The sequence below is a fragment of the Cryptotermes secundus genome, unplaced genomic scaffold (assembly GCF_002891405.2).
Source record: "Cryptotermes secundus unplaced genomic scaffold, Csec_1.0 scaffold201, whole genome shotgun sequence".
NCBI classification, from domain to species: domain Eukaryota; kingdom Metazoa; phylum Arthropoda; class Insecta; order Blattodea; family Kalotermitidae; genus Cryptotermes; species Cryptotermes secundus.
The window spans coordinates 374876-388634 of NW_019723300.1; the positions used below are offsets into that span (position 1 = coordinate 374876).

General features: G+C 42.4%; 1 protein-coding gene across 1 annotated transcript; it reads right to left on the minus strand.

Annotated features, from left to right (window-relative positions):
- Positions 1-234: 234 nt before the first annotated feature.
- On the minus strand, positions 235-8313 carry LOC111861691 (glycine-rich cell wall structural protein 1.8-like). The gene is made up of 3 exons (XM_023846467.1): positions 8219-8313; positions 3446-3851; positions 235-1505 (listed from the first exon to the last, which is right to left on the minus strand). Exons 1-3 carry the CDS (start codon positions 8234-8236, stop codon positions 1408-1410), a joined length of 522 nt encoding a protein of 173 aa, XP_023702235.1. The 5' UTR covers positions 8237-8313; the 3' UTR covers positions 235-1407.
- Positions 8314-13759: the final 5446 nt, after the last annotated feature.

Here is a 13759-nt window from a genome sequence, read left to right on the forward strand (position 1 = left end):
CATGCATGACGTTATTAGCAACGTAATAATCTCAGCAATTTAAAAGCGTCGTTAAATAACCCAGGAACAGAATACAATTCATACATTCTGTTGTTGAATTTTACGGACTAATTGTCACTAAAGACCTTCTCATTGGCTGGAGTTTACGTACGCCGTCTTCTTAGGCTACTTGCAATCCTCTCATACTTAACATCATGAGTGAGGTTAGGAGTTTCATAAAAGTACACATGAAAATTTGCAAATTCTACGTGTGCGCTTTTATTTATAAGAACCGTACGACACAAGCATAATATACATTGTACATAGTTGCTGAGTAACTATACCGGGGCTGTCTAACTTCACATAACTCAGGGGTCACACCAGATACATATTCTTTCCAATATATCGATAAAAATGTCAGCTTTACAGTGATCAATATTTATAAACTACAAGCACAGGAAAATGAATTGGACCTATGTGGCAAACAAATCTGAATATAACTGAAGTTTTGTATCGTGTAATTCTACGTGCTAAGATTAGAAAAGAAATTATGAATTTGCTTCTGACAATGCAGAGAAAAGATCCACTCTGAACTTTATTAATTTCAACGCCGTGGACTAAGCTTTCTCCTTTACAAGAACAGGCATACTTAACTCTGTTCCCGGTAATATCAAGTTAAAATTAAGTAGGAAACAGATTCATCCCCTACAGAACAACAACATCCAGACTGCATGGCTGAGAATGTACATATTATAACATTAGTAGCGTGTCCCCAACATCGAACTAATTTTTAGACCTTTAAAGATTGAGTTTCTCCTGAATACTATGTAAGAATTCGTTCGTAACTCACAGGAAACACATTACGTCTCCGCTACAAAGCCCAACCGGTTAATGCTGTTTATTGTGAGAACCAAACGGAACATGCAGATACACTCTGTGTGTAGAATGTAGTGTTTTAGTAATAAGGCAGATGGTACAAATGGAAACCACTGGGCTTTTGAGAGTTAAGCACAAGTTACGAAATGTTGGTAGTACTCATTGGCTACAGGCTTGAAAGGTTAAGAAACCAGCTACTTAAAATTTGTCAGATTATTTTCATAATGTATACCGTAACGGAATTCCACAAATTCCGTAATATTTTAGGTATCGTGTAATCAGTTATACAGTTACACGGAATATTTAGTAAAGACCTTTCATAAAGTTTTCATTTGATATGACCCCACCACCATTTTTTAAAAGAAAGTGTTGACATAATCTTTGGAAGACTGAAGTTTACTCCTGAGGCTTGCATAAAACCAACCTGGTGGGTTGCATGTTACCCGCCTACTGCTATTTGGACAACCTTGAAATATACTATACTGTACTATAGCCTATTACAGTAAGAGATATGGTCCACTAATCATGCAGTGAAGTTGTCATCTGAAGGTCTCAGTACTGGGGCTGCTGTCCACCGGATGATCCAAAATTGTCATACGATTTGGCGCTCCTACCTGTGGCACCATATTCGCTCTGAGGACCCTGGCGACCTGCAGTATGAACAGATTAAAAGAGTCTTACGTCATTGCTAATTAAAAATTTCTTATATTTATCTGGCTCCATATACAGAATGTCCCAGCAGGAAAGATCAGTATTCTGGGAGGTCATAGCATCGGTCATTGTAAGCAAAAAAGTGTATATGTACATGTGTCCTATTCCGAACGGTTTCCGAGATACAGCTATTTCACTGTACAGTTCACTGTACACTGTACAGACGAACAACACGCCATGTCCTCACACGAGTTGCACCGAGATAGAGCTATTTCGCTGTACAGTACACAGTACACTGTACAGACGAGCAACACGCCATGTTCTCACAGGAGTTGCACCGAGATAGGGCTATTTCCCTGTACAGTACACCGTACACTGCACAGACGAACAACACGCCATGTCCTCACACGAGTTGCACCGAGATAGAGCTATTTCCCTGTACAGTACAATGTACACTGTACAGACGAGCAACAAGCCATGTCCTCACACGAGTTGCAAAGTGCATTGATGTTGACGTAGAATTTTCGCAAGTGTATTACACTAGGCAAACTGTACCAACTTGTCACTTGAACAATAAATACCTGTATCAGAAACAGTACGTAATATATCTTTCTTATCAACAGTTTTGGAACTCTACAGTGAAATATCCCTAACTGGGAAACCGTTCGGAATAAGGTACATGTACATATACACTTTTTTACTTGGAATGACCGATACTATGACATTCCAGAATATTGACCTTTCCTCCCGGGCCACTCTGTATAATAGGTTCATGATTGGTACTGTCTTCTGATATTGCATTCCATGTAGTTCGATAGTTCACTGACTTCTCTGAGGAAGAAAATGTAGGACTCCTAAGACTAAGACAAGATAGCAACCAGCAGCTTCCGAAAATCCGTAATATTCTAACACAACGCAGCGTCATATCCTAGAATATATTACTCTACATTGGCACTGTCGTGAGAACGTTAAATCCATAATTATGGCCTCAAAATTAGAATCACTTAGAGACTGGCTACGGGCTGGACGACCGACGGGTCGGAGTTCGAGTCCTGGTAGGTTCAAGAAATCTCTCTTCTCTAAATCGTTCAACTGGCTCTGGAGCCCACCCAGCCTCCTATGCAGTGGGTACTAGAGGAAAAACGGCCGGGGCATGAAGCTGACCTTTCATTTCCAACTAGTGCCGAGGTCAAGCAAATGTGGGTCTATTCATCCACTCCCCCATACGTCTACATGGATCAGTGCTTAATTAGTTAAGCACAGGGACAACTTTACTTTTACATATATAGAGGTCTTCCCCAAAAGAATTTTCTCTTCTCTACAGCATCCAGAACGGATCTAAGGCCCACCCAACCTCATAACCAATGGATACAGGGTCCTTTTTTCCCAGGCTTAATGGGGCTAGGATGTGAACCTGATAACTTCCGTCTAGTGGTTAAGAATGGGTAGAGCTATACCTCCATTCCTCCATACGTTTTCATAACATGGTGCTTAATTAAGAACAGGCACAACTATCTTTACGAAGTTACCTGCTCTTTAGGAAGGTTTTACAGTTATATTTACGAATTTTGTGGAATTCAAATGTGCTGAGGCTAACAAATAGAGTAAGAAAAGAGGTGAAGTTGTCCCTGTGCTTAATTAATTAAGCGCCGTGCCATTAAGATATATAGTAGAGTGGAGGTAAAACTCCACCATTTTTGACCTCGGCACTGGATAGAGGTCAGTGGTCAATTTCAAGCTCTGGCCAATTTAAGCCCAGAGAAAGAGCTCGCGGTACCCACTGGATGGGATACTGGGTGGACCCCAAAGCTCTTGGTGAAGCGAAAAATCTTGCCTCTGCCGGGAATCGAACCCAGGCAATCCATAGCGTTTCCCGTCCCTATATCGACTGAGCTATCCCTGCTCTGATTTGTGCAAAACTTTGTTGAGATGCACTCACCAAGTCCAGACTCAGAAGAGCGAGAAGCCGAGCGGTAAGACTTGAACATGGCTTTCCCCCCAGGGAACTTGGATTCATATCCGTAATATTCAGGCTCCGTGTAGATCCGGAAATTGTATCGACTTGCGTCTTCTCCTCCTGGCTGGCCGCCATACTGGGAACCCCCGTAGCTTCTTCCTTCGGCGGCGCCAGATCGGAAGCCTCCAGCGCCACGACCAGAACTTCCTTGTTGTCCGAAACTACCTTGACGGCCACCCCCGGAAACATCATCGCCTTGACCTTGACCGTGGCCCTGGCCCGGGGCCAGGTCCTGCCGTAAATCTTTCTCTTGACCTTGGGGTTGATAGCTGAGGGCATTTGCGGAATTCAGGACTGCGGCGGCCAGAAGTGCGCACAAAGGGACGAACTGGAACATTAAAGGGAGACCATGGAGCAACTGACAGGCTGTTTCTCTGGTACAAGATCGCTCCGTGGTTAGTTGTTTCGAATCCACTTATTCCTAACAACCTGTGTCCAAAATACCGGCTTCAGTTTTTCAATAATCGAGCGTTGAAACTGCATAGCGAGGAGCTTCTTAATTTATACTCTATAAGGAGAGTAAGTCAAGGATGATGAGATTAGCAGACCGTGTAGCACGCATGGGGAAGGGAGGAATCCATGTAGAATTTTTAGTGGAAAAACCATAAGGAAAGAGACTGCTATTAAGACCAAAACGTAGGTGGGTTGATAATATTAAAATGGATCTTCGAGAAATAGGATAAGGTGGTATGGATTGAATTTATCTGGTTGAGGATAGGGACCAGCGGAGGAATCTTGTGAACACGGTGATGAAACTTCTGGGTTCCGTCAAATGTTGGGAAATTCTTGAGTGGATGAGCAACTGGCGGTTTCTCAAGAAGAATCCAGCTGTATGGAGTCAATTATTTCTTGTGTTTGTTGTAGGAGTTGGTCGAGAGTGGGTCTCCTATTAATGCAGACTTGAAATGGCGTGTTTTACCGGTTCCTGGAGTTAAATGAGTATGGAACTGTTTAATAGATACTGCATAATGTTTAAGGTAAGGTAAAGTTCTCTCTGTGTTTAACTAATTAAACACTGTGCCGTGAAGGCGTATGGGGGAGTGTGGATATATAGATCCACATTTTTTCGCCTCGGCACTGGCTGAAGGTGAGTGGTCAGCTTCACGTCCCAGCCGCTTTACCCGCGGGGAAAGAGCCCCCGGTACCCACTGGTTATGAGGTTGAGTGGAATTCAGAACCTGTCTGGACCACGTGGACAGAAGAAAATTCTTGTCCCTACCGGGACTCGAACTCCGACCTCTAGGTCGTCCAGCCCGTAGCCAGTCGCTGTACTGACTACGCTACCCCAGCTCCTATTGTACAGTATTTTTTTTCCTTGGCATTACAGCCCCAGTGGGCCTAGGCCTACCTCCATGAACTCCTTTTACTTTGGTTTTTCTAGATCTTACACATACGGTAGGCCTCCTTGGGCGGGTGATCAGCTCATCGCAAGGCCTCTACCTATACACAAACACAGAAAACCCCACACATACAAACTAAACATCCATGCCCTGAGTGGGATTCGAACCCACGAACCCGGCTTCCGAGCGAGCGTAGACAGTGCATGCCTTAGCCCGCTCGGCTACCGTGACCGGCATTGTATAATATACACATGCTTTATTTCTACAGATCTCATAAGTTCATGACTTGTTTGGGTCACTTCTTTTTTTCAATGTCTCTTCCAGTCCGTTCAGGGCCCAGGTCTATTATTTAGTTCCGTAATCATTTTTTGTACAGACGGTAGGACTCCTTGAACGAGTGATCAGACCGCCGCAAGGCCGCTACCTAAGCACAGGACAACACAAACAGAATAAACTCATACACACACCAAACATCCATGCCTTCAATGGGATTCGAACCCGCGATTCCAGCACCCGAGCGAACGAAGACATTTCATGCCTTAGACCGCGCGGCTACTGTGACCGGCTGTTTGGGTCACTAGACGAGTATTATCAGGTGAATATACGTACAAAATCACACAAAATAAAAAAAATCAATATAATGTTTCAGATCTTGAAACTTACATAATTATCACTTTAGCGGTATATACAGAGGTTAGTAAATTAAGCTGCTTCGCAGGATACGTGAAATGTTATGTGTATGTCCACCCCATGATAGTTATTTAATGGCCGAAACATGTTCGGAGAGGGCCAGACATTTCAAGGGAAATATCGCCTCCGTCTTCAGGGTAAAGAATTAAGCCAAGCCAGAAAGCAGCAGAGACAGGAGGTAAGCAGAGCTTAAGCCGATATGTTCCTCCGAAACGTCGGATTCTGGCCAAACTACACGGCTTCACAACCTAGAAGACACGTTCCTTGTTTTAATACATTAGTTTATTTCCATTAATCGAACACGTCGACTGAAGAATTCTTATTTTTTACTACTGTTCCTTGTGTGAGCGGTTGGAATTTCGTCTAGCGAACCAACTCTCCTGTAGGAGGATGTTCATGGTCTTCCTCAGTTCTTACAAGTGAGCTCCGAGATAGTGCCCCGAAAAGCCACTATCGCTTTCTTTCCAGATATTTCAAGTATATCGAAAGCGAATCTCGTCTCGCGTCTTGCACCCGAAGAGGAAAAGGAATTCGAGCCCGCTAAACAGTAGCTGCGCCGGTCACGGTAGCCCAGCGGTCTAAGGCATGCACTGTCTTCGCTCGCTTGGAAACCGGGTTCGTGGGTTCGAATGCCACTCAGGGCATGAATGTTAATTTGTGTGTGTGCGTTTTTCTGTGTTTGTGTACAGGTAGAGGCCTTGCGACGAGCTGATCACCCGCCCAAGGAGTCCTACCGAATGGAGGTAGGCCTAGGCCCACTGGGGCTGTAGCGCCAAGGAAAAAAACAATAGCTGCAGTCGATACAGTGTTGTTGTATAGCTTATTACACATTCATCTTTCTGGTGCGATTTACATACGGAATTGTGGAATATTTTGAGTCTTTATTTATCTTGGTTACTCTGTATGTGCTGCCACCTCTCGATAACAATAGTATTCCCCAGTAGATTCTGTGATGGAACCAACGTCATATAACATATAATTAGCCATTACAAGGCACTTCCAATCTCTGCAATACTTTTTTTTTCTTTGTTTCATTCTGGTCCGTCACACTAACAATGTTACAAATGACAAAATAATTCCGTCCAGTGTGACTGTTGAAGCTTTTACTACTTCACTTCTTAGTACCCTAGTAGTGAAGTAGTGAAGTAGTGAAAGCTTCAACAGTCACACTGACGGAATTGTTTTGTCATCTGTAATTTGCAATACTTTGTGTTATCGATTAACTACCTGATAATGATCTTCGTAAAGTGGAGTAAATTATCTATGTATGGCTCTGCACCGGGTTAGTGCAGTCGGTATAGCGACTGGCTACGGCCTGGACGTCTTAGGAGTCGGAGTTCGAGTCCCGGTAGGGACAAGAATTTTCTTTTCTCCGTATAATCCAGACCGGCTCTAGGGCCAGTCAGCCTCCTATCGAATGGGTACCAGGGGGCTTTTTCGTCGGGAGTAAAGCTACCGGAGCATGAAGCTGACCAATAATCTCCAACTAGTACTGCGGCCAAAAGAATGTGGATCTCTACATCCACTCTCCCATAAACCTTCATGACGTAACGCTTAATTACTTAAGCAAAGCGACAGATTTACCTTTAACGTTTATGTATGGCTCTACAACCCTTCTGGACCTTGGCCGATTTTTCAGTTTCTTAATCAATACACAGTCGGTAGGACTCCTTAGACGGGGGATCAGACCGTCGCAAGGCCGCTACCTACACACAGAATAAATTCACACAGACATCCATGCCTTGAGTGGGATTCGAACTCACGATCCCAGTTTTCAAGCTGACGAAGATGGTTCGTGCCTCAGACCGCGCAGCCGCTATTTGTGCTTATGTACCTCATATACCTTGAAACTGTCATACTTGTGTGATATTTAGTTTCTGACTGTAAATATGTACACTTTTCATACATCGTCCTGTTTTGATATAAAACGTTTCGAGGGCTGAATTCTGCTTCCGCTCTCAGGAAAGACCCTAATCCTGTGGGCCAGATTGTTGGAGCTGGTCCCTACATCTGAACCAGAGAAATAACGCGAGGCAGGATGGATGTATGAATATGTACCAGACAGCGTAAACCATCTGCAGGTAAAAAGGTAAAGTTATCCCTGTGCTTAACTAATTAAGCACTACGGCATGAAGACATACGTGGGGAGTGGATGTATAGTTCCACATTTTCATGACCACGGCACTGATTGGAGCTGAATGGTCAGTTTCACGCCCCGGCCGCTTTACCCCCGAGAAAGTGCCCCCGTTACCCATTGTAATCCATCTGTAGGCGCTAAGATATAAATTTACACGGTAGCGTGGTTGGTTGAGGCACTATGCTACAAGCCGGAAGGTCGCGGTATCGAATCCATATGAGGTGAATTCTTTTCAATTTACATAATCCTTCCAGCTGCACTATGGCCGTAGGGTCGACTCAGCCTCTAACAGAAATGAGTATCATGAATATTCCTGGGGGTAAAGGGCGGCCGGCGCGTAAGGCTGACAACCTCACCACCATTTGTGAACCGATTGTCTAGAAAATGTGGGAGCCTCGACGTCTCACAACCCTATCGGCCTTCACTGCCTGGTACAGGGTTAGCTTTACTTACTTACAGCTAATATATATTTCTAACTATTAGTGAATAGTACAAATAAAAACTGGATAAATGCGCCTTAAGACTTACAATCTTTGCTGCTACCATGATGAGAGGATGGTGCTAAAGAAGGAGCAAGAAATGATGCCCTGCTCTAAGAAGCGAGCATATTTATATTCCACACAGAGATCCTGGTGTACACCAACCTTGACCGTACACGTATGTCCATCATGTCTCCGAATATTCCTATTCTTCAGCACTCTTAATAAATATTCTTAAAGAGTATCCGTCCAGATCTTGCTCTGTTCACCTTGACAATATGAGATCTCGTGGGCTCGAGTGTGAGTAATGGCACAAGGTTCATATGTCCGTGTATATTACTTCTCTGCCTAATGATCCAGCAAGGGAATCGTTTTCAAATGGCGACCCATATCATAGCGCCAGGTGTTCTGCAGATAAATGTTTGTTCCGAGTCAACAGAATTAGTTTTATTTGCTCATTAAACGTTTCATCATACTCCTTGCCATTGGGAACTTCTCTCTGGAGATGGAAAAACAAACATAGCCTATAGAGTGAATCAGAATTTCATAAACACATGTTAAATTATGTTCATTTGTCTTCTAGATCTGAGGTTCTTAACGATGCTGAATGTCTTCCGGGACTGGGACCGTGTAATCTGGTAGATGTTTCCCGACGTTTCAGTAGGAACATGTTGTCTCCATTTCCAGAGGCGAAAGAGTAGCCAGACAAGTAAGTAAAGTGCTTTGCTTTCTGCTTACAAACGTGTTAGGTTAGGTTAGATTAGGTTAGGTTGAGTTGAATTGAGTTGGGACTGGTTGAAACATCTGACTACTTTTACCTGTCGTTATATCATGATTTTGCCCTGCATTTTGGTGACGAGATAGCAACATATATTTTTTATTACTGCTAGTGGGGTGGGACTAATTCCCTTGTACTGCGGCCACTTCTGGCCTATTGTACCAGCTCCAGATGATAGGTGAGGGTGATTGTGGAGCAATTGGTGGAATGAAGATTGGCAGGGGAAACCGAAGTAATCGGAGAAACCCTACCCCAGCGCCACTTTGTCCACCACAAATCCCACTTGACCAGACCCGGGATCGAACCCGGACCGCCGCTGTGGGAAGCCAGCGACTAACCGCTTGAGCTATGGCGCGGCCTAACATGTACTTAGTTTTCTCTGTGTTTACTTCTAGACCAACCTCTTCACTTGCGTCAATTAAAGATTGTGTGCTTCTCTTTGTGGTATCTACATTATCACCCAGTAGATTCACATCATCAGCATAGACCAACAGCTGACGTATCCCATTTAATTTCAGCCCCACCTGATTTTCCTGGACATTCCTAACGGCATTTTCTGAAGCAAAGTCAAAAAGCTATGGCGACAAAGTATCTCCTTGTTTTAGGCCATTCTGAATAGGAAATCTATCAGACAAATGTTTACCTACTTTGCGGTACGTTTTGTTTAAACACATTTTAATCAGCGTAACTAGTTTCGTGGGTACCCCAAATTCTATCAGAATATTGTACAATACTTCCCTCCTAACTGAATCATAGACGTTCTTGAAGTCTACCAATAGCTGATGTACTGTTTCATTGTACTCCCATTTTTTCTCCAGTATCTGACGAACGGAAAGATCTAATCATTATTTGATATGTTATGTCGAAACGCACACTGACGGTCCCCAACAATTTCATCTACATATGAACTTAATCTTGTGAGAAAGATATAGGATAACATTTTTACGAAGTTGATAGCAGTCATATCTGCAGTAATTACTAGTCAGTTTTATCGCCCTTTTTATAAATTTATACCATAATAGGCTTCTCCAACTGTTCAAGAAATTCTTCCTCCAATGTTTGAAATTTAGAACAAGTTTTTTTTTTTTTTTGTTTTTTCGAACAGTTGTTCAATTTTGAAATTTAGAAACTTTCAAAAGCTTAAATTTTCAAAATTGTAATTCATAAACAATTTTGGAATATTCTCGGAAGTTCTAGACTTTTGTTTTTTTGTAATATTTTCCTTTTTTTTTAAATTTCGAAAATTTTGGAAAATTTTAAAACCTTACACTTTTAAAAAATTTGAAACCTTTAGAACTTAAGATAAACGTACATTATTATATATTTCGATTAATTAAGAATTTTCGGATTTTCTATAATCTTTATTTATTTATTTATTTTCGTCCTCTGAACTCGATCGGAGCATCGAATGTTTGGAAGAATTATAAAGTTGTCGTGGCCTGATGAAGCTACTGCCTAGGCAGTTACCTGAGGAACTCAAGCAAGCCACTAACATTCTATCGATATGGCCGACGTTTCGTCCGAAATTCAAACTAAGACGAGCCGAGAACGTTACCTCCATACTAACCTGCTCGGTTTTTGCGATAAAGGGAGAGACCAGTTATGCAAGTGTGAAATCTCATTATAATGCAGCGGTACTGCGACATAGCTACGATACGGCATTGAAGTTTCAAACGATGGACGCTAGTTGTGACGTCAGGTTCTCTTTATTCTTGATCAGAAGGCGGAAAGTGTGAAGCGTGTATATTGCATTACTTTTGTTTAGGATCCTTTAGTTTACGAGTAATTGATTCGGTTCGGTGAAGAAGGGAACATGTCCGCATTTCTCCCATTGAACATGTTCCATTTTCAAACTAATCGTTCCAGCTGGCCTTTCTCTTACGTAATTGTCTACTCGCCGGTGACTAACACATTTGTTGTGCCCCGCTGGTCCAGAAACATGAGAAATCCATTAATGACCTCTATTTCAAGGTCTAGATATGGAGACCTTCGCTAGGTCAGCGAACGTTTGTGGATGATCATCTTTCTTTTATCTTCCGGCACGTGTATCTTTTGTGCACAGCCTAAATCAGGGCCAGCACAAGCCTCAGGACACGAGAAATTCCGTCCTTTCTCCCCCTTAGTTAAAGCCAGATGAACTTTCCCGAAACATCCTCATAATTAATGAGACGAAATTTCCAGAGACTGTGGCGAAAATATTAATTGGTTTCTTAGTTCTCAAAAGAATTTGATTTACTTAGGTGCATACCATGTCCACATTACTGGCAAGTAATGGCCGCGAAATGAACAATAGAGCAGCAAAAATTAATTTTCACTTAACAAAACCAAATTTCTGCAGAGAACAAATCGTCAAACTTCATTTCACTTCAAATTGAGTATTTGATACTACATTTTGAGAGGCAGTAGTGTTGGTACTGCTGACGACAGGGATTTGTTAAGTACGCCGGTGAGATGGTTTCATGGTGATCAGTTCAGGCATCCAAGTCATATAAGGGAGAATGAGTAAAGAGGTCACAAATGGATGTAAAACAGGTGCAATGGACGTAATATGTTTTCTATCTGTATCACTAGGTAGCAGTACAGTCCTGCTTCGTGACATTGTATGTAGAAGACGCACATGCGCATTTTCAGAGGTTGGTTTCAGTAGTCAAAATGGCGACCGTGCTTAAGATGTGTACTACCGAAGAGCAGTGTGCTGTTGTGCGTTTATTTGTGTGTGTGGGTGGGGGGCAAAAGAGATTCATAAAGAAATGTTTCCTGTTTACGGTAGGAAGTGTTTGTCGCATAAAGCTGTTCAGAACTGGGTCCAGAAACACGGCATATGTTTCGCTGATGGTGAAGAGGTTGAGACGGAGGTGCGGAAGTGGCTCAGACAACAGTCAAAGGATTTCTATCCTGCGGGTTTCGACGCACTAGTAAAGCAATGGGACAACTATCAATGTTGGTATGTCGAGAAATAAATATTTTTTTCGGGTTCGGATATCATATATTTTACGTTTTATATCCATTTGTGACCTCTTTACTGACTCTTCCTCGTACCATGATCTAACTACTTATAATATTAATATTATTTATATTTGGCTCACGGTAGTGCAGTTGATTAAGGCACTCTGCTACAAGCCGGAAGGTCGCGGGTTCGATTCCCGAATAAGTCGCTGGATTTTTTCAGTTTGCCTAATCCTTACAGAGTCATTATGGCCCTGGGGTCGACTCAGCCTTTAACAGAAATGAGTACCAGGAATCTTTATGGGGGCTAAAGGGCGGCCGGCGCGTAAGGCTGACAACCTTACCGCCAACTGTGAGCCTGTTTTCTAGAAAATGTTGGAACCTCGACGTCTCATAACCGTATGGGCCTCCTTGGCCTGTTTCAGACACAGCTTTACCTTTTTATGCATGTATTTCCCTATAGAAATAAAGTGCAGCTCTTAACGTTAGACGCATACCGCCATTCAGTCACGTATAGATTGTCAGTGATATCATTTCAGGCGCGGTTCATACTGCATCGTATCTAGTGCCGAGTTCAAGGAGGGTGGAGCTGTAACTCCACCCACTTTATGACTTTATGGCATAGTGCTGAGTTAATTAAACGCAGGATAACGTGCCCAATTTCTACACCGTAGCATTGGAACTTTAGTATTTAAGTTGGCATACACATCCTTAACCTACCATACTAAAATTTTTCTTTAATATATTTTTAATATTTTATAATATATTAAACACATTATAAATTTTGATATATGGTATACCTTTTATATTTATCTTTTATCTTATTTTGTATCTTCTACTTCAATTGTAACACCAACTTGAGGAAAAAGTTTTATGTTAATATATAATAGACGCGTTGCGTTGATATGGACCCATATCGGTAGTTCAATAGCTGTACGTATTCCTATATACGCGGTACGGTCATTAAGTTCGTGGACTGTGGTTTTATCGCATTTTATTGCAAGGTATTCACATACACTTACACAGATCCACATCGGCCCTCAAAGTAATTGCCGTTGGCCGCTATGCAAGTCTACCAACGTTGATATAGCTGCCGAAAACACTGCTGAAACATATTGGCAGGAAATTCCCGCACGACGCTTTGCGGCCATTCCACGAACTTATTGACTGCCTGATAATTGTCTTGTACGGCCGAAACATGTAGCAGGAATGAAGATCGGAATTACAACTGAGTATTTGTTGTGTTGAGGGTAGACATAATTCCTATATATATATATATATATATATATATAACTGAAACAGACAACAGGAAGCAACCAATGAAGATAAGTTTATCTTTGCTTCTTACCCGATCGGCCACACATAACGAATTCACAGAACTATACTCCATCTGCTGTTGGAACAAAGTTCCGTCATTGTCAGTGACGTAGGCCGTTACGTTATCATTAGAACGTTACTAGATTATATTTTCACCATATTTTCGGTGTTCCAACTATTTACAAGATTTTCTTTACGTGAGATTTCATTTATTCATTCATCAGTGGCTCTACAGCCCTTTGTTGGGCCCTGACCCGCTTTATTCAGTTTCGTAGTCGTATTGATAGACTGTAGGACTCCTTTAATTGGGGATCAGCCCGCTACAAGACCACTACCTACACACAGGACAGCACAAACAGAATGAACAGGCATCCGTGCCTCGAGTGGGATTCGAACCAATGGCCCAGTGTTCTAGGAGGCTGAGACAATTTCCGAAAGGTTGCCTACACGAAATGTGACGTAACATGGTTAGCGTAATGGATGGACTTGGGTATTGAAATAAATCAGGATTGGCTAACCGTTGCCAATTTCATTTTGAATTAGACCCCG

Bases quoted from the DNA above. Each gene is read 5' to 3' on its own strand.
- LOC111861691 (XM_023846467.1), bottom strand. The intron at 1,506-3,445 runs GTGAGTGCATCT...TTCATACTGCAG, and splicing joins CTCTTCTGAGTCTGGACTTG to GTCGCCAGGGTCCTCAGAGC.